Genomic DNA, 24,336 nt, shown 5'->3' with positions numbered 1-24,336 from the left:
CCAAACAGCGCTCCTTGACTTCCAAGCTCTGCCATGCGCCCAAACAGTGGTTCCCCCCCACATATGGGGTATCAGCGTATTCAGGACAAATTGGACAACTTTTGGGGTCCAGTTTCTCCTGTTACGCTTTGGAAAATACAAAACTGGGGCTAAAAAATCATTTTTGTGGAAAAAAAATTTTTGGGATTTTCACGGCTCTGCGTTATAAACTGTAGTGAAACACTTGGGGGTTCAAAGTGCTCACCACACATCCAGATAAGTTCTTTAGGGGGTCTACTTTCCAAAATGGTGTCACTTGTGGGGGGTTTCAATGTTTAGACACATCAGGGGCTCTCCAAACGCGACATGGTGTCCTATCTCAATTCCAGTCAATTTTGCATTGAAAAGTCAAACGACGCTCATTCCCTTCCGAGATCTCCCATGCACCCAAACAGTAGTTTACCCCCACATATGGGGTATCATCATACTCAGGACAATTTGCACAACAATGTTTGGGGTCCAATTTCTTCTGTTACCCTTGGGAAAATAAAAAATTGGGGGTGAAAAGATAATTTTTGTGAAAAAATATGATTTTTTTATTTTTATGGCTCTACATTACAAACTTCTGTGAAGCACTTGGTGGGTCAAAGTGCTCACCACACATCTAGATAAGTTCCTTAGGGGGTCTACTTTCCAAAATGGTGTCACTTGTGGAGGGTTTCAATGTTTAGAGCAAAAAAAAAAAAGGGGAGAAGCCAGCGCAGCCTAAGGTTAAGACGCAATACATAAAGTGCAAATGCACATATTAATTTCTAACTGTATTTTCAAAATGAGACATTTAGCAAACAATTGATCAATTCTTTGAGCCACCCCGCCTCTTCACGGCAATCTCATATTGGGGCAGTCCTACACTACGTTTTTTATATCCGCTGTGCCATAAAGGCCTCCTAAATGAACTAAATGCAAGACCACATTAAAAACATGCTGTACCTGGAGCATATACTGAGTCACCCCCATGGCGCCAGAGTAGGCAAGCAAGGATAAAGGTTGACCAGGTCCAGACAGACATTTCGGATCTAACCTCCACACTGCCCATCTAGAGCCACAGATGAAGAGTGAAACAGGCTGAGGCACAGGTGCATAATTAAACAAAGCCTGAGGCAGGGCAGGGCTGCTGTGTGTGAACAGCAGCCTATCAATCACTGAGACACAGAAAGAATGGCGCACATAACCAGGCGCGGCGCACGGCAACAGTGGTGGTCAGCCTCTTACCAATAACAGAGCAAAAAAAAGGGGGAGAAGCCAGCGCAGCCTAAGGTTAAGACGCAATACATAAAGTGCAAATGCACATATTAATTTCTAACTGTATTTTCAAAATGAGACATTTAGCAAACAATTGATCAATTCTTTGAGCCACCCCGCCTCTTCACGGCAATCTCATATTGGGGCAGTCCTACACTACGTTTTTTATATTCGCTGTGCCATAAAGGCCTCCTAAATGCAAGACCACATTAAAAACATGCTGTACCTGGAGCATATACTGAGTCACCCCCATGGCGCCAGAGTAGGCAAGCGAGGATAAAGGTTGACCAGGTCCAGACAGACATTTCGGATCCAACCTTCACACTGCCCATCTAGAGCCACAGATGAAGAGTGAAACAGGCTGAGGCACAGGTGCATAATTAAACAAAGCCTGAGGCAGGGCAGGGCTGCTGTGTGTGAACAGCAGCCTATCAGTCACTGAGACACAGAAAGAATGGCGCACATAACCAGGCGCGGCGCACGGCAACAGTGGTGGTCAGCCACTTACCAATAACAGAGCAAAAAAGGGGAGAAGATGGGCCTCAAGCTTTGTTTAATTATGCACCTGTGCCTCAGCCTGTTTCACTCTTCATCTGTGGCTCTGGATGGGCAGTGTGGAGGTTGGATCCGAAATGTCTGTCAGGACCTGGTCAACCTTTATCCTCGCTTGCCTACTCTGGCGCCATGGGGGTGACTCAGTATATGCTCCAGGTACAGCATGTTTTTAATGTGGTCTTGCATTTAGTTCATTTAGGAGGCCTTTATGGCACAGCGAATATAAAAAACGTAGTGTAGGACTGCCCCAATATGAGATTGCCGTGAAGAGGCGGGGTGGCTCAAAGAATTGATCAATTTTTTGCTAAATGTCTCATTTTGAAAATACAGTTAGAAATTAATATGTGCATATGCACTTTATGTATTGCGTCTTAACCTTAGGCTGCGCTGGCTTCTCCCCTTTTTTGCTCTGTTTCAATGTTTAGGCACATCAATGGCTCTCCAAATGCGACATGGCGCCCTATCTCAATTCCAGTCAATTTTGCATTGAAAAGTCAAATGGCGCTCTTTCCCTTCTGAGCTCTGCCATGCGCCCAAACGGTGGTTTACCCCCATATATGGTTTATCAGGATACTCAGAAGAAATTGTACAACAACTTTTGGGGTCAATTTTCTCCTGTTACCCTTGGGAAAATAAAAAAAATTGGAGCTAAAGTAAATTTTTTGTGAAAAAAAATTACCGGTAAATGTTCATGTTTTTTAAACATTCCAAAAATTCCTGTGAAACACCTGAAGGGTTAATAAACTTTTTAAATGTGGTTTTAAGCACCTTGAGGGGTGCAGTTTTTAGAATGGTGTCTGTTATGATTAGGTGGCCTTGGAGCAGCACCTTCACTGGATTAGGTGGTAACTATACTGACCGCAAACCCTGATCCTATCACCGCAACTAGAAGTAGCCGTGGGGTGTGCCTAACGAAACCTAGACACCTCAACACAGCCGGAGGACTAAATACCCCTAAAGATGAAAATAGGAAAACTATCTTGCCTCAGAGTAGACCCCCAAAGGATAGGCAGCCCCCCACAAATAATGACTGTGAGTTGGAGAGGAAAAGACACACGCAGGCAGAAAACAGGCTTAGCAAAGGAGGCCACTTCTAGCTAAAAAGAAAAGGACAGGACAGGATACTAAGCGGTCAGCATAAAAATACTACAAAAATATCCACAGCAGAAAATACAAAACTCCACCACCTAACTAAAGATGTGGAGAGTATATCTGCAACTCCAGAAAATCCAACCAGACTGAGAAAAACAACTGACACAGTCTAAGCTGTCATGATCCCAATGGCAGGGGATCACAAAAGGACAAGCACACAAAAAAACAGAACAAGCTCTAGGGTGATGGAAACTGAGCTGACCGCGATCCTGAACCTAATTCACAACACTAGCAGTAGCCGGGGAACGTGCCTACGATGATTCTAGACGTCTCGCGCCAGCCGAAGGACTAGCTTCCCCTATTAGAAGAAACAAAGACCTCTCTTGCCTCCAGAGAAACACCCCACAGAAATAGCAGCCCCCCACATGTAATGACGGTGAAATGAGAGGAAAGCACATACGTAGTAATGAAAACAGATTCAGCAAAATGAGGCCCGCTAAATCTAGATAGCAGAGGATACAAAAGTGAACTGCGCGGTCAGCGAAAAACCCTACAAAAAAACATCCTGAAATTACCTGAACTCATGTGCCAACTCATGGAACATGAGGAGTAATATCAGCCCACTAGAGCAACCAGCAACAAGGAATCACATAACTGCAAGCTGGACTAAAACAAAAATAAAGCAAAACGAGGAACAGGAAAATCAAAACTTAGCTTGTCCTGAAGATTACTGAAGCGGAAAGCAGAGGTAACAAGACACACTGATTACATTGATCGCCGGCGAGGTAATGACAAGAAAGCCAGGTTAAATAGGAAACTCCCATATCCTGATAGAACAGGTGGACACCAGAGACCGCAGAGAACACAAGTCACCCAGTACCATCTGTAACCACCAGAGGGAGCCCAAAAACAGAATCCACAACACTAAGCTGGACAAATAGAAACAAAAGATCAGCACTGAAAATAAGCACACAGCATGTGTACTTCAGAAAAAGAAAAACACTTATCTTTGCTGATCTGGCAGATAAGCAGGAGAGGCCAGGCAGAGATCCAACACTTCCAAAGAAACATTGCCAACTGGCCAGGACTAAAGAGTCCAGCAAAGCTAAATAGCCCAGTCAGAATTGCAATTAGCGGATACACCTGTCCAAGACTGCAGCCCAGAGACAACTGCATTACCATCTACAACCACCAGAGGGAGCCCAAAAGCAGAATTCACAACAGGTGTCACACTTTTCTATCATATAGACCCCTCAAAGTGACTTCAAATGTGATGTAGTCCTTAAAAAAATTGGTGTTGTAAAAATTAGAAATTGCTGATCACCTCCCTAACAAAAAAAAAATTTGGTTCCAAAATTGTGCTGATGTAAAGTAGACATGTGGAAAATGTTACTTATTAATTATATTGTGTGACATAACTCTGTGATTTAAGGGCATAAAAATTAAAAGTTGGAAAATTGCGAAATGTTCAAAATTTTTGCCAAATTTCAGTTTTTTTCACAAATAAACGCAGGTACCGTAATATCAAAGAAATGTTACCACTAACATGAAGTACAATATGTCACGAGAAAACAATGTCAAAATCACTGGGATCCGTTGAAGCGTTCCAGAGTTATAGCCTCTTAAAGGGACAGTGGTCAGAATTGTAAAAATTGGCCCGGTCATTAACGTGCAAACCACCCTTGGGGGTAAAGGGGTTAATACATGCTAGAACTGTGTTTGCCTCTTTTGCGCTGCATCACTCTGCTGACTGAGGGGACTGCCATTAGAGAGTACTGCAATTATCATGAGCATAATGTATAGCAAAACACAAGATTCCCCAGCAGGATAATGCCCAAAGCATTTGTTTTCCCCAGAGAGCATCCTTTTCTCCAGGTAAGTGACACACATATCCAGCTGTTTGATGAGGTCTTCTGCCGCTTCATGGTCTTGTTCTGATGTTCATGTGCTCACAGTAGGTGCTTTCAGCAGTGGACAGGTTCCACATTAGCACAATGACTGGTCTGTGCTGGCTGTAATGCTCCATGCGTTCTGACACTTTTCTATCATTGCCGCAACCTGACAGGTTAGCCTTTGCTCTCCAAGTGTATCAATGAGCCAAGGGCACTCATGACCCTGTCGCTTTTTTATCACTTGCTCTTTTTGGACTATTTTTTAGTAAGCAGTAAACACTGTATACCATCAGCACCCCACAAGATCTGCAGATTAACCCCTTAGTGACAGAGCCAATTTGGTACTTAATGACCAGGCCAATTTTTGCAATTCTGACCACTGTCACTTTATGAGGTTATAACTCTGGAACGCTTCAACGGATCCCGCTGATTCTGAGATTGTTTTTTCGTGACATATTGTAATTCATGTTAGTGGTAACATTTCTTCGTTATTACTTGCGATTATTTATGAAAAAAACCGAAATATGGCGAAAATTTTTAAAATTTTGCAATTTTCAAACTTTGTATTTTTATGCCCTTAAATCAGAGAGATATGTCATGAAAAATAGTTAATAAATAACATGTCCCACATGTCTACTTTACATCAGCACAATTTTGGAAACAAAATTTTTTTTTGTTAGGGAGTTATAAGGGTTAAAAGTTGACCAGCAATTTCTCATTTTTACAACACCATTTTTTTTAGGGACCACATCACATTTGAAGTCATTTTGAGGGGTCTATATGATAGAAAATAATGAAGTGTGACACCATTCTAAAAACTACACCCCTCAAGGTTCTCAAAACCACATTCAAGAAGTTTATTAACCCTTTACGTGCTTCACAGGAACTGAAACAATGTGGAAGGAAAAAATGAACATTTAACTTTTTTTTGCAAACATCTTAATTCAGAACCATTTTTTTTATTTTCACAAGTGTAAAAACAGAAATGTAACCATAAATTTTGTTATGCAATTTCTCCTGAATACGCCAATACCCCATATGTGGGGGTAAACCACTGTTAGGGCGCACCGCAGAACTTAGAAGTGAAGGAGCGCCGTTTGACTTTTTCAATGCAGAATTGGCTGGAATTGAGATCGGACGCCATGTCACGTTTAGAGAGCCCCTGATGTGCCTAAACAGTGGAAACCCCCCACAAGTGACACCATTTTGGAAACTAGACCCCTTAAGGAACTTATCTAGATGTGTGGTGAGCACTTTGAACTCCCAAGTGCTTCACAGAAGTTTATAACGTAGAGCCGTGAAAATAAAAAATCGCTTTTGTTTACACAAAAATGATCTTTTCGCCCACAAATTCTTATTTTCACAAGGGTAACAGGAGAAATTAGACCACAAAAGTTGTTGTGCGATTTCTCCTGAATACGTCGATACCCCATATGTGAGGGTAAACCACTGTTTGGGCGCACCGCAGAGCTTGGAAGTGAAGGAGCGCCGTTTTACTTTTTCAATGTTGAATTGGCTGGAATTGAGATTGGACGCCATGTCGCGTTTGGAGAGCCCCTGATGTGCCTAAACAGTGGAAACCCCCCACAAGTGACACCATTTTGGAAACTAGACCCCTTAAGGAACTTATCTAGATGTGTGGCGAGCACTTTGAACCCCCATGTGCTTCACAGAAGTTTATAACGTAGAGCCGTGAAAAAAAAAAATTGCATTTTTTTCTACAAAAATGATCTTTTTGCCCACAAATTTTTATTTTCACAAGGGTAACAGGAGAAATTAGACCACTAAAGTTGTTGTGCAATTTCTCCTGAGTACGTCGATACCCAATATGTGGGGGTAAACCACTGTTTGGGCGCACCGCAGAGCTTGGAAGAGAAAGGGTATGTGCACACGATGCAGATTTAGTGCAGAACTGCAGCAGATTTTTCTGCAGCAGAAACGCTGCAGAACTGCACTGTGATCACAGTACAATGTAAATCAATGTGAAAAAAAAAAAAGCTGTGCACATGGTGCAGAAAAATCTGCGCAGAAACGCTGCAGATTTCAAAGAAGTGCCTGTCACTTCTTTTGTGCAGTTCTGCAGCGTTTCTGCACCCCTCCATAATAGAAATCTGCAGGTGCGTTTTTGATGCGTTTTTTGGTGCGTTTTTGATGCGTTTTTGATGCGTTTTTGATGCGTTTTTTGTGCAGATTTGTGCTCAAAAAACGCATCAAAAACGCATAAAAAAACGCATCAAAAACGCACCAAAAACGCATAAAAAACGCACCTGCAGATTCTGCCAGGAGATGCAGATTTAGTGAGGAACTGCAGCAGATTTTTCTGCACCAAATCTGCATCGTGTGCACACAGCCAAAGAGTGCCGTTTTACTTTTTCAATGTAGAATTGGCTGGAATTGAGATCGGACGCCATGTCGCGTTTGGAGAGCCCCTGATGTGCCTAAACAGTAGAAATCCCCCACAAGTGACCCCATTTTGGAAACTAGACCCCCCATGGAACTTATCTAGATGTGTGGTGAGAACCTTGAATGCCCAAGTGCTTCACAGAAGTTTATAATGCAGAGCCGTGAAAATAAAAAATATTTTTTTTTTCCACAAAAAAGATTTTTTAGCCACCAAATTTTTATTTTCACAAGGGTAACAAGAGAAATTGGACCCCAAAAGTTGTTGTCCAATTTGTCCTGAGTATGCTGGTACCCCATATGTGGGGGTAAACCACTGTTTGGGCGCACGGCAGAGCTCGGAAGGGAAGGAGCGCCTTTTTGGAATGCAGACTTTGATAGAATGGTCTGTGGGCATTATGTTGCGATTGCAGAGCCCCTGATGTACCTAAACTGTAGTAACCCCCCACAAGTGACCCCATTTTGGAAACTAGACCCCCCAATGAACTTATTTAGATGTGTGGTGAGAACTTTGAATGCCCAAGTGCTTCACAGAAGTTTAGAATGCAGAGTCGTGAAAATAAAAAATATTTTTTTTTTTTTCCACAAAAAAGATATTGTAGCCCCCAAGTTTTTATTTTCACAAGGGTAACAAGAGAAATTGGACCCCAGAAGTTGTTGTCCAATTTATCCCGAGTACGCTGATGCCCCATATGTGGGGGTAACCCACTGTTTGGGCGCACGACAGAGCTCAGAAGGGAGGGAGCACCATTTGACTTTTTGAGCGCAAAATTGGCTGTCGTGTTTGGAGACCCCCTGATGTACCTAAACAGTGGAAACCCCCCAATTCTAGCTCCAACCCTAACCCCAACACACCCCTAACCCTAATCCCAACCTGATCCATAATCCTAATCACTAACCCTAACCATAATCACAACCCTTACCCCAAAACAACCCTAATGTCAACCCTAACCATAACCCTAATCAAAACCCTAAATCCAACACACCCCTAATCCTAATCTCAACCCTAACCTCAAACCTAACCCTAATCCCAATACACCCCTAATCACAACCCTAACCTTAACCCTAATCCCAAACCTAACCCTAATCCCAAGCGTAACCCTAATGCCAACCCTAACCCTAATACCAACCCTAATCCAAACCCTAACCCTAATCCCAGCTCTAACCCTAACTTTAGCCCCAACCCTAGCCCTAACTTTAGCCCCAACCCTAACCCTAGCCCTAAGGCTACTTTCACACTTGCGTCGTTTGGCATTCCGTCGCAATCCGTCGTTTTGGACAAGAAACGGATCCTGCAAATGTGCCCGCAGGATGTGTTTTTTGCCCATAGACTTGTATTGCCGACGGATCGTGACGGATGGCCACACGTCGCGTCCGTCGTGCACTGGATCAGTTGTGTTTTGGCGGAGCGTCGGCACAAAAAAACGTTCAATGAAACTTTTTTTGTACGTCGCATCCGCCATTTCTGACCGCGCATGCGTGGCCATAACTCCGCCCCCTCCTCCCCAGGACATAGATTGGGCAGCGGATGTGTTGAAAAACTACAGCTGCTGCCCACGTTGTGCACAATTTTCACAACGTGCGTCGGTATGTCGGGCCGACGCATTGCGCCGGCCCCGTACCGACGTAAGTGTGAAAGAAGCCTAACCCTAAATTTAGCCCCAACCCTAACCCTAAATTTAGCCCCAACCCTAGCCCTAACCCTAACCCTACCCCTACCCCTAACCCTACCCCTACTCCTAACCCTACCCCTAACCCTACCCCTAACCCTAATTTTAGCCCCAACTGCTGTTCTCCTGCCGGCCGGCAGATGGAGACAGATGGCGGGCGCACTGGGCATGCGTCCGCCATGTTCTGCTGCCGGCGGCCAGGAGGAGCAGCAAGAGGATCCAGGGACCTAGGTGAGTATGCTAGGGTCCCCGAATCCCCCTATTTCTCTGTCCTCTGATGTGCGATCACATCAGAGGACAGAGAATTACACTTTACTTTTTTTTTTTTTTTTTTTTTTTGCGGTCGCCGGTAAACAGTTAATTACCGGCGATCGCAAAACAGGGGTCGGTAATACCGACCCCGATCATGCTCTTTGGGGTCTCGGCTACCCCCGGCAGCCGAGACCCCAAAGATTCTCCCGGTGCCGGCCGGCGGGCGCACTGCGCATGCGCCCGCCATTTTGAAGATGGCAGCGCCCACCGGGAGACACGAGGAGCATCGGGGGAGCTAGGTGAGTATTGGGGGGCCACCTGGGACCCCTTTTCTCTGTCCTCCGATGTGCGTGCGTTAAAAGGCGTATCGGCGGTCGCTAAGGGGTTAAAAGAGGCTTTCTCCCTTGCATCCAAACACTGAACTTGGCTCTTATCAAAGTGACTCAGATCCTTGCGCCTGCTCATGTTTCCTGTCTCTACCATCGGGCAGTTTTAGTATGTAATCTCAAAATGGCGAGTTGAAAGCCATTAAAGCTGCATTTACGCTGGAAGACAATTGTGAACAAACTTTGTGTAAAACACTAATTTCATGACTCTCTTGCATGTAAACAGTCTGCCGATGAATGAGCAAAATGCTTGTTTATCAGGTAATGTGATCTTTTGCCCAGCACAAAAAAGTCATATATAGCTCATTGTGCTGTATAAACAGGACTCATGCTGCTAAGAGCCATGGAAGTCTATGCACGCTGAACGATTTAGCATCTATTTTGTACACCTATAGATGCATTTACACAAACTGATCGGCAGCACAATATGACTGCCGATTGGTAAACGTTTACCAGTCGGAGGTCATTTGAATGCCTGTTTACACAGGCAGACCAAAGTACATGATGTGCACTGAGCAATCACAGTGCACACAGGCTGCCATTGTTCTTGGCAGAGCGAGTCCGGATTACAAAGGATGATGAACTGACGACTCTCTGTGACATAAAGATCATTTCACCCAGTGATCACCTGGTGATAATTTCATTTCCTTTTTCATTATAATCGTAATCAAGTAATCGGCAGACTATTTGTAGGGCAGGATAATTGTGAAACAAGCATTTTCAACAACGCTCATACACGATTATCTTGCAGTGTAAATGCCACTTAAGCTCTTCTGTACAAACAATTTGATTGTCTGTCATGATTTTTATAAAGCACGTCTGTCACCAGATTTAACACTAAAAATTGTACACAATATTACACAAATCTCTTATTCCAGATGAGGCTGGTGTATTTACTTTGAAAAATCTATGTCAAAATGGCTGTATAATTCTCACATTAAAAGTTTTATGAGTTGAGCTAAAGTAAGGCTCACAATTTTCATTGTGTATGTAGTATTTATAGTCAAATCTGGTTATAGATTCTCTTTAACACAACTCTCGTGGTATTTTCCTTACTTGGAGACTGGAAGAGATTTTTGTGTAACTGATTGTTTTTCCACATTAAAAAGATGGCTGATGCCATTGGGAATACATCCAAAAATATTCAACAATGAAGGTGAAATCCCGGTACTTTCCTCATTTACAACTGATTCTTCAGGTGTTTCCTGTAGATACATATTTTGTATAAACTGTGAATAAAAAGGAGCAGCTGCAAAGCTTTATAAAAAAAAATAATTCTATAAATTAAATGGTATCAAATATTATGAAGCAAAACAGCTAAATATCTATAATTTACACGTATACACTACCTAAATAAGGAAAAAATTAACAGAAAATTATTACTATTATTACTATAAACTGTCTGGTTTAGCTATGGAAATGAGCCAGCATCCTTCAGTTGTGGTCACAAAATGAGAACGGAAATGCTGGGCTGCCTGACACAAGCCTGAAAATGACACTTGAGCTTGAATCTGAAAGATCAGGGCAACTTCAACACTTTAACTATGATTTTTAGCTGGAAACTACTTTAAAGGGAAACGGTCACCCCATTATTCACCTATAAGCTAAGGCCACAGGCATCAGGGGCATATCTACAGCATTCTGTTATGCTGTAGATAACCCCCCCGATGTAACCTGAAAGATAAGAAAAACAAGTTAGATTATACTCACCCAGGGTGGTCCCGATGCGGTCCGGTCCGATGGGCGTCGCTGTGCAGATCCAGCGCCTCCCATCTTCATACAATGATGTCCTCTTCTTTGCTTCCTGTCGCGTCTCCTGCACAGGCATACTTTATCTGCCCTATTGAACTCGAGCCTGGGAACTTTTCAGAATATTTTCCCATGCTCCACTTCATAGGAGTTCATCCTACAGAGGGCGCATCACCGCGACTCGAAGTAACTACAGTACATTCCCTTGCATTCCATTCATTCACCAAGTTTTACAGTCAGGAGCACAGCTGCATTAGCAGAGCTCCTGGGTGTAAAATGATTTAACCCCTTCAGATGGATTTACAGCGTGGGACAAGACTAACGACGGAATTATAAATTGAGTGTTTAATTTGTTTGGGTGTTCCCTATATATATGGGCATTCTTTTTCTTGTGTTTTGCAATCTTTAGAACATGTCAAATTTACATTTAGAAAAAAAAAACATTATACTTGCACCTGTAAGGAGAAGAACCCAGCTAGGCGTACTTCCTCTGTGACGTGTCCGGAACCGTTGGGGCTGTCACCCATGTTGCAGGGGGGAAAACTTAAGGCCCTGGACTGTTCCTGGCAGTTGAGAAAAGGGGGCGTGGCTAAGCTGAGGGAATTGCAGCGTGCGAGTAATCTGACAGTTACGGTGGGTACGTGCAGTACGCAAGAGGTCAGTGTAGGTGCTCCTAGCGCAGAGTATCGTGAGAGAGCAGGCCTAAGATTTGAAGGCCAGAGGGCGATAAACAGAGACTGTCGTCAGAGCCATGTACCGACATCACTGACACCGCTGGCACCATTGACACCGCTGACAGTGAGACAAAGGGCTCGTGTATGGGACATAGCCTCGCACCCACACAGACCGGAGAGTCGTACCACCCATTGTGAACTTTATCCTGTTAAGCTTCTAATCAGACCCCACATAGGGGAAACTGCCGTGCAGGACCGAAACATTGCCTTGTGTATTCCTTCTCCTTTCGGACCCAAAGCCGGCATAAGGACCCCAAGGAAACATCGCCCACAACAGAACCCAAGACGCCATCCTCTCCAGGACATCCCCGAATTTCCACAGCGCCATTGCCTTGGTGCCACCGTTTTCGCCCAGGGAATTCACTGAGGACTGCGTCGGATTGATAAGTCTATTTCCTCTGAACGTATTGTCTCAGTTAGGCTACTTTCACACTAGCGTTTTTTGCAATACGTTGCAATGCGTTGTTTATGGGAAAAAACGCATCCTGCAAAGTTGTTTGCAGGATGCGTTTTTGCCCCATAGATTAACATTAGCGACGCACTGCCACACGTCATGTAACGTTTTTTGCTGCCGGCGGACCGCTTTTTCCGACTGTGCATGCGCGGCCGGAACTCCGCCCAGACCTCCTTGCACCTTACAATGGGGCAGCGGATGCGCAGGAAAAATGCATCCGCTGCCTCCGTTGTGTGGCGCATTCACTGCTAGCGTCGGAACCTCGGATCGACCCACTGCGACGGGCCGAGTCTGACGCTAGTGTGAAAGTAGCCTTACTTGTTTTACTACCGTGTTCCAAGTTGCAGCAGTTTGTATTCAGAAAATTTCCCTCTACTTCTCCCTGCGTGGAATATCCACTGTAGAATTAAATCCCCTGATAACCCTTGCTCTGACTACGTTCCGTTACTGTATCCTATGTGCCTGCTGTATCTTTACACTCCATACTCCCCTTCTAAATCACTCAACGCCTCTCCTCTCTCGATGCCCATCTGTTTCTGGTGTATCCCCTTTGCCTGTGCTGGTATGTCAGAAGCAATAATGTTCTGTACTGCCACATGATTGCTGCACCAATTGAGTGCCACGGTAGTGATGCCAGAAGGCACAGCAAGATATGAGATCATCAAGAAACCACAAGTGCTGATAACAGTATTATCACACTGACATCATAGCTCATAGGACCTACAATGCATTTATATTGATCTGTGGTTATGCTCTTTTGCCTGAGGACAAAGGAACCGTGCATAAAGCTACTTTATTAGAATTTGTTTGTTTCCTCATTTTAGACAAAATTGAGCTGTATGTACAATTTGTTTCAGTTGACATTGTTACTACAGATGGGTGCTGCCATCCAGCAGCCCTTCCTGGCGGTATCACATCCAGCAGCCGTGCTTGGCGGTATCACATCCAGCAGCTCTGCCTGGCAGAATCACATCCAGCAGCCCTCCCTGGCGGTATCACATCCAGCAGCCCTTCCTGGCGGTATCACATCCAGCAGCCCTGCCTGGCAGAATCACATCCAGCAGCCCTTCCTGGCGGTATCACATCCAGCAGCCCTGCCTGGCGGTATCACATCCAGCAGCCCTGCCTGGCGGTATCACATCCAGCAGCCCTGCCTGGCGGTATCACATCCAGCAGCCCTGCCTGGCGGTATCACATCCAGCAGCCCTGCCTTGCGGTATCACATCCAGCAGCCCTGCCTGGCGGTATCACATCCAGCAACCCTTCCTGGCGGTATCACATCCAGCAGCCCTGCCTGGCGGTATCACATCCAGCAGCCCTGCCTGGAAGTATCACATCCAGCAGCCCTGCCTGGCGGTATCACATCAAGCAGCCCTGCCTGGCGGTATCACATCCAGCAACCCTTCCTGGCGGTATCACATCCAGCAGCCCTGCCTGGCGGTATCACATCCAGCAACCCTTCCTGGCAGCATCACATCCAGCAGCCGTGCCTGGCAGTATCACATTCAGCAGCCCTGCCTGGCGGTATCACATCCAGCAGCCCTGCCTGGAAGTATCACATCCAGCAGCCCTGCCTGGCGGTATCACATCAAGCAGCCCTGCCTGGCGGTATCACATCCAGCAGCCCTGCCTGGCGGTATCATATCCAGCAGCCCTGCCTGGCGGTATCACAAACAGCAGCCCTGCCTGGCGGTATCACATCCAGCAGCCCTGCCTGGAAGTATCACATTCAGCAGCCCTGCCTGGCGGTATCACATCCAGCAGCCCTGCCTGGCGGTATCACATCCAGCAGCCCTGCCTGGAAGTATCACATCCAGCAGCCCTGCCTGGCGGTATCACATCCAGCAGCCCTGCCTGGCGGTATCACATCCAGCAGCCCTGCTTGGCGGTATCACATCCAGCAGCCCTGCCTGGAAGTATCACATCCAGTAGCCCTGCCTGGCAGTATCACATCCAGCAGCCCTGCCTGGCGATATAACATCCAGCAGCACTGCCTGGAAGTATCACATCCAGCAGGAATACAAAAGTAGGCATTACAGCTCCTTCAAATAAATTCTTTATTCTTCAGAGATTAAAAAATAGTGATAGGCAGAATCCGCAATGGATGTGGATGTGCACAACAGGCACTGACAGTCCAGTGAAGTGTTTAGATCCTACAATGGATCTTTGTCACAACTCAAATTTTACTTTGTATGTTTCACATCCAGCGGCCCTGCCTGGAAGTATCACATCCAGAAGTCCTGCCTGGCGGTATCACATCCAGCAGCCCTTCCTGGCGGTATCACATCCAGCAGCCCTGCCTGGCAGTATCACATCCAGAAGTCCTGCCTGTGCCTGGCGGTATCACATCCAGCAGCCCTGCTTGGCGGTATCACATCCAGCAGCCCTGCTTGGCGGTATCACATCCAGAAGTCCTGCCTGTGCCTGGCGGTATCACATCCAGCAGCCCTGCCTGGCGGTATCACATCCAGTAGCCCTGCTTGGCGGTATCACATCCAGCAGCCCTGCCTGGCGGTATCACATCCAGCAGCCCTGCCTGGAAATATCACATCCAGCAGGAATACAAAAGTAGGCATTACAGCTCCTTAAAATAAATTCTTTATTCTTCAGAGATTAAAACATAGTGATAGGCAGAATCAGCAATGGATGTGGATGTGCACAACAGGCACTGACAGTCCAGCGACATGTTTCCATCCTACAATGGATCTTTGTCACGGCTCAAAGTTTTCTTTGTATGTATCACATCCAGCAGCCCTGCCTGGCGGTATCACATCCAGCAGCCCTGCCTGGCGGTATCACATCCAGCAGCCCTGCCTGGCGGTATCACATCCAGCAGCCCTGCCTGGAAGTATCACATCCAGTAGCCCTGCCTGGCGGTATCACATCCAGCAGCCCTGCCTGGCGATATAACATCCAGCAGCCCTGCCTGGCGATATAACATCCAGCAGCCCTGCCTGGCGATATAACATCCAGCAGCCCTGCCTGGAAGTATCACATCCAGCAGCCCTGCCTGGAAGTATCACATCCAGCAGCCCTGCCTGGCAGTATCACATCCAGCTTTTCTTCTATAGAAATCTATCAAAGCACAATAATAAAATGCAATACCCCATGAGCACAACCATAGTATGGCTCATTTTGCACAGATTTATGAGGCTTCACCACACCTTTATATGTCTCCAATTGTATTGGGAGGCATATGTTTTTTTTTTAATTTAATTGGATTCTATTCAAATACGAAAAAAAAACGCCATCCATCATTGTATGGGACAAGTATTTTGTGTTTCTCCTCTGTCACCTTCCTCCTCTATAGCAAAAAACACCTAGTAGACTTCAAAACACACCTAGGAGCACTAAATAGGCTAGGAAAAAAAACACTAATTGTGAATGAGGTTTTTAAACTATGGTTCACTAATTACCCTATGGGCAATGCATTTACACTGAACATTCCTACGAACGCTCTTTTCCTGATAGTTCGGCAGTGTGAATGAAATTGCCTTTTGGCTGCTTTTAGTTTTTTTTTTAAACATTACTCTTGGCAGCACATTGTCCTGTGTGAGGACGATGGCTTCTGATCATTCAGCTTATAAGTAGTCAATCGTCAGTCAATTACTGGTTAGACAGTGTAAACGAGCTCTAGGTCCAACTGTTAAGGTACCTTCACACTCAGCGACGCTGCAGCGATACCGACAACGATGCCGATCGCTGCAGCGTCGCTGTTTGGTCGCTGGAGAGCTGTCACACAGACAGCTCTCCAGCGACCAACGATCCCGAGGTCCCCGGTAACCAGGGTAATCATCGGGTTACTAAGCGCAGGGCCGCGCTTAGTAAACCGAAATGGTGCATCCATAAGATGCCCCAATTCTGGCACTTCGCCTCACTCTTCCCACATGCGCTGCTGCAGTGGCAAGTGGGGTGATAGTTGAGGAGGTTGATGTCACCTTTGTATTATCAAGTGACACCAAGCCCAGAGGTTAGTAGTGGAGAGGCGTCCATAAGAGGTCCCCATTACTAGCCCCATAGTGATATTATAAAAAAAACACACACCCAGAATGATGTCCTTTATTTGAAGCAATGACACAGACACCTTTATTGAAACTAAATTAAACCACACACCGAACGCTCAATCCACTGAAGCCAATGTCTCCTGTAACAGAATTAAAATAATAAACAACAATATTCCTCACCTATCCGCCGAGAAGATAATAATCCATAATGTCCCACGATGATCCTGATGACTTTAGGAGAGCAGCCACTGATGGCTGCTCTCAAGGATAGCCGGCTACACACTGACACAGGAGGTAATGACTCCTGCAGTGTGTACAGAGGCGTAGCTAGAGCTTTTGCCGCCCGGGGCTGTTCCCGAGTTTGGCGCCCCCCCCCTCCCCCGGCTCAATACACGCAAAGGTTACCAAAAATGGTTTTCATGTTTTGTAGAACTTAAACTGGGCCTAATGGTGTCACCCCCACATGCCAAACCTGTGACTTAATACCACCACACCATGACCAGACCACATAGTGACCGAATAATACTACATACAAGGGACAAATACCACCGCACCATTTCCAGACCACATATTACCACCACATAGTGACTGAATACTACAATACTGATCAGTAATAAAAAAAAAAAAACACAATACTATCACCATAAGTGCCAGTATTCACAGGAGATCTGTACTTAGTATGCAGTGTCTGTGTAGAGGTAATACAGAGATAATAGGTGGTATTATACACAGGAACTCTGTATATAATGTATAGATAATACAGTGATCACTGGTGACATTGTACACAGGACCGCTGTATATAGTATACAGTGTATAGTGTCAGCGTATAGGTAACACTGACTCACCAGTGACGTCTCTAGGTGAAGTCCTTCATCTTTCATCCAGCACAGACCGCCATCATTCCTTCCAGCCAGGACTCGTTTCTGCAGGAAATAACACAGTTATCTCGAGCTCCGCTTGCAGAACACATTACTTAATTTTTCACAACTTCTACATAACACCACATGAAGAAAAAAAGGTGAAATAGTGTCACTCTGCACAGTAACAGGACCGCCCCCTCATTTAAAACAGTATACTCAAAAAATAAAATAAATACATCACTGCAGTAATAATATCCCTTAATTACCCCCTATGGTAATAATATTCCCCACCCTGGCCCCGTTTATCTCATTCCTGGCTCCAGCCATATGTTCTCGCATCCTGCCCTCATGAGTATCCATTCTACCCCATATGATCTCCCCATCCTGCCCCACCAGCCTCCATCGTATCCGTCCTGCCCCATGATCCAATCCTGCCCCATGATCCAATCCTGCCCCGTGTCTCCAATCATGCCCCGTATCTACATTCTGCCCATGCCTCAAGTCCTGCCCCCAGTGTGTCCAGCATATTACCCCCATGTTGTCCAGCATTGCCCCAGTGTGTCCAGCATATTACCCCCAGTGTGTCCAGCAATCTGCCCCAGTGTCCAGCATTGCCCCAGTGTGTCCAGAAATCTGCCCCAGGGTCTCCAGCATTGCCCCAGTGTGCACAGCAATCTGCCACAGTGTGCACAGCAATCTGCCACAGTGTGCACAGCAATCTGCCACAGTGTGCACAGCAATCTGCCACAGTGTGCACAGCAATCTGCCACAGTGTCCAGCATTGCCCCAGCGTGTCCAGCAATCTGCCCCAGTGTCCAGTATTGCCCCAGTGTCCAGAAATCTGCCCTAGGGTCTCCAGCATTGCCCCAGTATATCCAGAAATCTGCCCCAGTGTGTCCAGAAATCTGCCCCAGGGTCTCCAGCATTGCCTCAATGTGTCCAGAAATCTGCCCCAGGGTCTCCAGTATTGCCCCAGTGTGTCCAGCATTGCCCCAGTGTGTCCAGCATTGCCCCCAGTGTGTCCAGCAATCTGCCCCAGTGTCCAGCAATCTGCCCCAGTGTCCAGCATTGCCCCAGTGTGTCCAGAAATCTGCCCCAGGGTCTCCAGCATTGCCGCCAGTGTGCACAGCAATCTGCCCCAGCGTGCACAGCAATCTGCCCCAGCGTGCACAGCAATCTGCCCCAGCGTGCACAGCAATCTGCCCCAGCGTGCACAGCAATCTGCCCCAGCGTGCACAGCAATCTGCCCCAGTGTCCAGAAATCTGCCCCAGGGTCTCCAGCATTGCCCCAGTATGTCCAGAAATCTGCCCCAGTGTGTCCAGAAGTCTGCCCCAGGGTCTCCAGCATTGCCTCAATGTGTCCAGAAATCTGCCCCAGGGTCTCCAGTATTGCCCTAGTGTGTCCAGCAATCTGCCCCATGGTCTCCTGTATTGCCCCAGTGTGTCCAGCAATCTGCCCCATGGTCTCCTGTATTGCCCCAGTGTGTCCAGCATTCTGCCCCATGGTCTCCAGTATTGCCCCAGTGTGTCCAGCAATCTGCCCGATGGTCTCCAGTATTGCCCCAGTGTGTCCAGCAATCTGCCCCATGGTCTTCAGTATTGCCCCAGTGTGTCCAGCAATCTGCCCCATGGTCTCCAGTATTGCCCCGGTGTGTCCAGCAATCTGCCCCATGGTCTCCAGTATTGCCCCAGTGTCTCCAGCATTTCCCCCAGAGTCAGACATAAAGAAAAAAAAAATCCTCACCTCTCCCGTTCCTAGCGCAGGTCCGGTGCAGCCAGTCAGCGTCTCTCCGGCTCTGCAACGCTCAGGACAGAGAGGCTGAGCGGCGCGCACAGTGATGACGTCATCGCGCCCTCTGCCCTGAGACGTCGCAGAGTCAGAGGGCGCTGAAGACGCTGCAGCTGCCGCAGGAACCAGGAGAGGTGAGTATTAGAGCGGGGGCCGGGGGTGGGGGGAGCCTGGTCTTGGCGGCGGACGGCGCCGCCCGAAGATTTAAAGTGCCCGCGTCTTTTTTTTTTTTTTCCTTCTTTCTCCTCCTGCAGCACCGGCCGCCCCCCGCATTGTGCCGCCCGGGGCGGCCCGCCCCCCCCCGCACCCTCCTTCCTACGCCACTGAGTGTGTAGCGCTGAGCTGCGGTGAGAAAGTTCACTGGAGTTCATCAGCTGATGAGCTCCGGGGATCTCTCAGAGCACCTCAGCTGCATGAGAAAGTTCTCACGCAACAGCAGTGCCGTGAGATCACCGGGGCTCATCAGTTGATGAACTTGTGCGACCTCTCTCACCGCAGCTCAGTGCTACCAACTGGGGGAGCATTGACGCTCCTGTGTGTCTATCTTGCAGCTTGTTAGAGCAGTCACATCACCTGATGTGACTGTTCTACATATGAGATCGCTGTGGAACACGGCAGACAGAGGAGTATATGGTGGTTTATAATTTTTGATTTTATATAGGAGACAAAGGCATCAGGGATTTGGTGTTAGATGAGTACAATGTGCTTTTTATTTGAATATGTATTTAATTATTTTAAAATATTTTATATTATTTTTTTTTTTAGTTTGAGCACAGGCGCCGGCTGATGAGAGATTACTTCTCCCATCAGCGGCGCCAGTTATAACTGTTACAAGTGACAGCAGACGTAGCCTGATGGGAGTAGTCTCTCATCAGCCGACGCCTGCTGACCTGCAGTAAGCTTTTTACCGTGGGTCGCAGTCACAGCTACGGGGTCAAGATGACATCTGACAGCATGATCCTGCAGCGCCCTGACGGCAGTACGGTTGCTGAAAAGAACTGCCGCGCCGGTGTTTCACACGCTGTCACACAGATGACAGCGCGAGAAACACCATAGCAAGTCAGTAAAAGCTCAGCAAATCCACAAATATTTTTATACCTCCGTTTTATGCTGCAGATTAGACTGACTCAATTAAAGTCAATGAGTGAAATATACTAAAAATCTGCACACAAAATTGACATGCTGCAGAAAAAAACAGACTGCAAATACTCAAAGGAAAATTACTGATCATGTGCACAGCACTTAACCCCTTTACCCCCAAGGGTGGTTTGCACGTCAATGACCAGGCCAATTTTTACAATTCTGACCACTGTCCCTTTATGAGGTTATAACTCCGAAACGCTTCAACGGATCCTGGTGATTCTGACATTGTTTTCTCGTGACATATTGTACTTCATGATAGTGGTAACATTTATTTGATAATACCTGCATTTATTTGTGAAAAAAACGGAAATTTGGCGAAAATTTTGAAAATTTCGCAATTTTCAAACTTTGAATTTTTATGCAATTAAATCACAGAGATATGTCACACAAAATACTTAATAAGTAACATTTCCCACATGTCTCCTTTACATCAGCACAATTTTGGAACCAATTTTTTTTTTTGTTAGGGAGTTATAAGGGTTAAAAGTTGACCAGCAATTTCTCATTTTTACAACACCATTTTTTTTTAGGGACCACGTCTCATTTGAAGTCATTTTGAGGGGTCTATATGATAGAAAATGCCCAAGTGTGACACCATTCTAAAAACTGCACCCCTCAAGGTGCTCAAAACCACATTCAAGAAGTTTATTAACCCTTCACGTGTTTAATAGGAATTTTTGGAATGTTTAAATAAAAATGAACATTTAACTTTTTTACACAAAAAATTTACTTCAGCTCCAATTTGTTTTATTTTACCAAGGGTAACAGGAGAAAATGGACCCCAAAAGTTGTTGTCCAATTTGTCCTGAGTACGCTGATACCCCATACGTGGCAGTAAACCACTGTTTGGGTGCATGGGAAAGCTCGGAAGGGAAGGAGCGCCGTTTGACTTTTCAATGCAAAATTGACAGGAATTGAGATGGGACGCCATGTTGCGTTTGGAGAGCCCCTGATGTGCCTAAACATTGAAACCCCCCACAAGTGACACCATTTTGGAAAGTAGACCCCCTAAGGAACTTATCTGGATGTGTGGTGAGCACTTTGACCCACCAAGTGCTTCACAGAAGTTTATAATGCAGAACCGTAAAAAATAAAAAATCATATTTTTTCACAAAAATTATATTTTTGCCCCCAATTTTTTATTTTTCCAAGGGTAAGAGAAGAAATTGGACCTCAAAAGTTGTTGTCCCATTTGTCCTGAGTACGCTGATACCCCATATGTGGCAGTAAACCACTGTTTGGGCGCATGGGAGAGCTCGGAAGGGAAGGAGCGCCGTTTGACTTTTCAATGCAAAATTGACCGGAATTGAGATGGGACGCCATGTTGCGTTTGGAGAGCCCCTGATGTGCCTAAACATTGAAACCCCCCACAAGTGACACCATTTTGGAAAGTAGACCCCCTAAGGAACTTATCTGGATGTGTGGTGAGCACTTTGACCCACCAAGGGCTTCACAGAAGTTTATAATGCAGAGCCATAAAAATAAAACAAATTTTTTTTCCCACAAAAATTATTTTTTAGCCCCCAGTTTTGTATTTTTCCAAGGTTAGCAAGAGAAATTGGACCCTAAATGTTGTTGTCCAATTTGTCCTGAGTACGCTGATACCCGATATGTGGGGGGGAGCCACCGTTTGGGCGCATGGGAGGGCTCGGAAGGGAAGGAGCATCATTTGGAATGCAGACTTAGATGGATTGGTCTGCAGGCGTCACATTGCGTTTGCAGAGCCCCTAATGTACCTAAACAGTAGAAACCCCCCACAAGTGACCCCATATTGGAAACTAGACCCCTCAATGAACTTATCTAGATGTGTTGTGAGAACTTTGAACCCCCAAGTGTTTCACTACAGTTTATAACGCAGAGCCGTGAAAATAAAAAAATCTTTTTGTTTTCCCACAAAAATTATTTTTTAGCCCCCAGTTTTGTATTTTCCCAAGGGTAACAGGAGAAATTGGTCCACAAAAGTTGTTGTCCAATTTGTCCTGAGTACGCTGATACCCCATATGTTGGGGTAAACCCCTGTTTGGGCACACAGGAGAGCTCGGAAGGGAAGGAGCACTGTTTTACTTTTTCAACGCAGAATTGGCTGGAATTGAGATCGGACGCCATGTCGTGTTTGGAGAGCCCCTGATGTGCCGAAACAGTGGAAACCCCCCAATTATAACTGAAACCCTAATCTAAACACACCCCTAACCCTAATTCCAACGGTAACCCTAACCACACCTCTAACCCTGACACACCCCTAACCCTAATCCCAACCCTATTCCCAACTGTAAATGTAATCTAAACCCTAACCCTAACTTTAGCCCCAACCCTAACTGTAGCCCCAACCCTAACCCTAACCCTAACCCTAGCCCTAGCCCTAACCCTAGCCCTAGCCCTAACCCTAATCCTAGCCCTAACCCTAACCCTAGCCCTAACCCTAGCCCTAGCCCTAACCCTAGCCCTAATGGGAAAATGGAAATAAATACATTTTTCTTATTTTTCCCTAACTAAGGGGGTGATAAAGGGGGGTTTGATTTACTTTTATAGCGAGTTTTTTAGCGGATTTTTATGATTGGCAGCCGTCACACACTGAAAGACGCTTTTTATTGCAAAAAATATTTTTTGCAATACCACATTTTGAGAGCTATAATTTTTCCATATTTTGGTCCACAGAGTCATGTGAGGTCTTGTTTTTTGCGGGACGAGTTGACGTTTTTATTGAAAACATTTTCGGGCACGTGACATTTTTTGATCGCTTTTTATTCCGATTTTTGTGAGGAAGAATGACCAAAAACCAGCTATTCATGAATTTCTATTGGGGGAGGCGTTTATACCGTTCCGCGTTTGGTAAAATTGATAAATCAGTTTTATTCTTCGGGTCAGTACGATTACAGCGACACCTCATTTATATCATTTTTTTATGGTTTGGCGCTTTTATACGATAAAAACTATTTTACAGAAAAAATAATTATTTTTGCATCGCTTTATTCTCAGGACTATAACTTTTTTATTTTTTTACTGATGATGCTGTATGGCGGCTCGTTTTTTGTGGGACAATACGACGCTTTCAGCGGTACCATGGTTATTTATATCTGTCCTTTTGATCGCGTGTTATTCCACTTTTTGTTCGGCGGTATGATAATAAAGCGTTGTTTTTTGCCTCGTTTTTTTTTTTTTTTTCTTACGGTGTTTACTGAAGGGGTTAACTAGTGGGACAGTTTTATAGGTCGGGTCGTTACGGACGCGGCGATACTAAATATGTGTACTTTTATTGGTTTTTTTTATTTAGATGAAGAAATGTATTTATGGGAATAATATTTTTTTTTTTTTTTCATTATTTTGGAATATTTTTTTTTATTTTTTTTACACATTTGGAAAAATTTTTTTTTACTTTTTTACTTTGTCCCAGGGGGGACATCACAGATCAGTGATCTGACAGTTTGCACAGCACTCTGTCAGATCACTGATCTGACATGCAGCGCTGCAGGCTTCACAGTGCCTGCTCTGAGCAGGCTCTGTGAAGCCACCTCCCTCCCTGCAGGACCCGGATCCGCGGCCATCTTGGATCCGGGGCTGGACTGAGCAGGGAGGGAGGTGAGACCCTCGCAGCAACGCGATCACATCGCGTTGCTCCGGGGGTCTCAGGGAAGCCCGCAGGGAGCCCCCTCCCTGCGCGGTGCTTCCCTGCACCGCCGGCACATCGCGATCATCTTTGATCGCGGTGTGCCAGGGGTTAATGTGCCGGGGGCGGTCCGTGACCGCTCCTGGCACATAGTGCCGGATGTCAGCTGCGATAAGCAGCTGACACCCGGCCGCGATCGGCCGCGCTCCCCCCGTGAGCGCGGCCGATCGGCTATGACGTACTATCCCGTCCAGGGTCAGATAAGCCCAGGGCACCTCGACGGGATAGTACGTCTAAGGTCACAGAGGGGTTAAGGACCCTCATAGAATTAGCTGGCATAAAGATTCCCAAGCCTTTTTGGCCCATTTCCGCATGGAAATCCGCAGTCTCAACAGTAAATACTCCATGCAGGGAGTAAAGGGGTGTAAATATACAGGCCCACAATGTGTAAGTGCAGCGCCCCAAAGTCCA

At 46.0% G+C, this 24,336-nt stretch overlaps 1 protein-coding gene across 1 annotated transcript in view; it reads right to left on the bottom strand.

Moving 5' to 3' along the window:
* ANKRD31 (ankyrin repeat domain 31) overlaps positions 1–24,336 on the bottom strand; it is a 297,365-nt gene that overhangs the window by 167,326 nt on the left and 105,703 nt on the right. Inside the window, exon 9 of the mRNA XM_069750287.1 lies at positions 10,585–10,733. Within this exon, the coding sequence (XP_069606388.1) occupies positions 10,585–10,733 (149 nt within the window). The remainder of the gene's footprint in view (positions 1–10,584; positions 10,734–24,336) is intronic.

Source organism: Ranitomeya imitator, chromosome 1 (genome assembly GCF_032444005.1).
Source record: "Ranitomeya imitator isolate aRanImi1 chromosome 1, aRanImi1.pri, whole genome shotgun sequence".
Lineage (NCBI taxonomy): Eukaryota > Metazoa > Chordata > Amphibia > Anura > Dendrobatidae > Ranitomeya > Ranitomeya imitator.
Note: the sequence above shows the minus strand (reverse complement) of the source record. Positions and strands in the feature narration are given on the sequence as shown.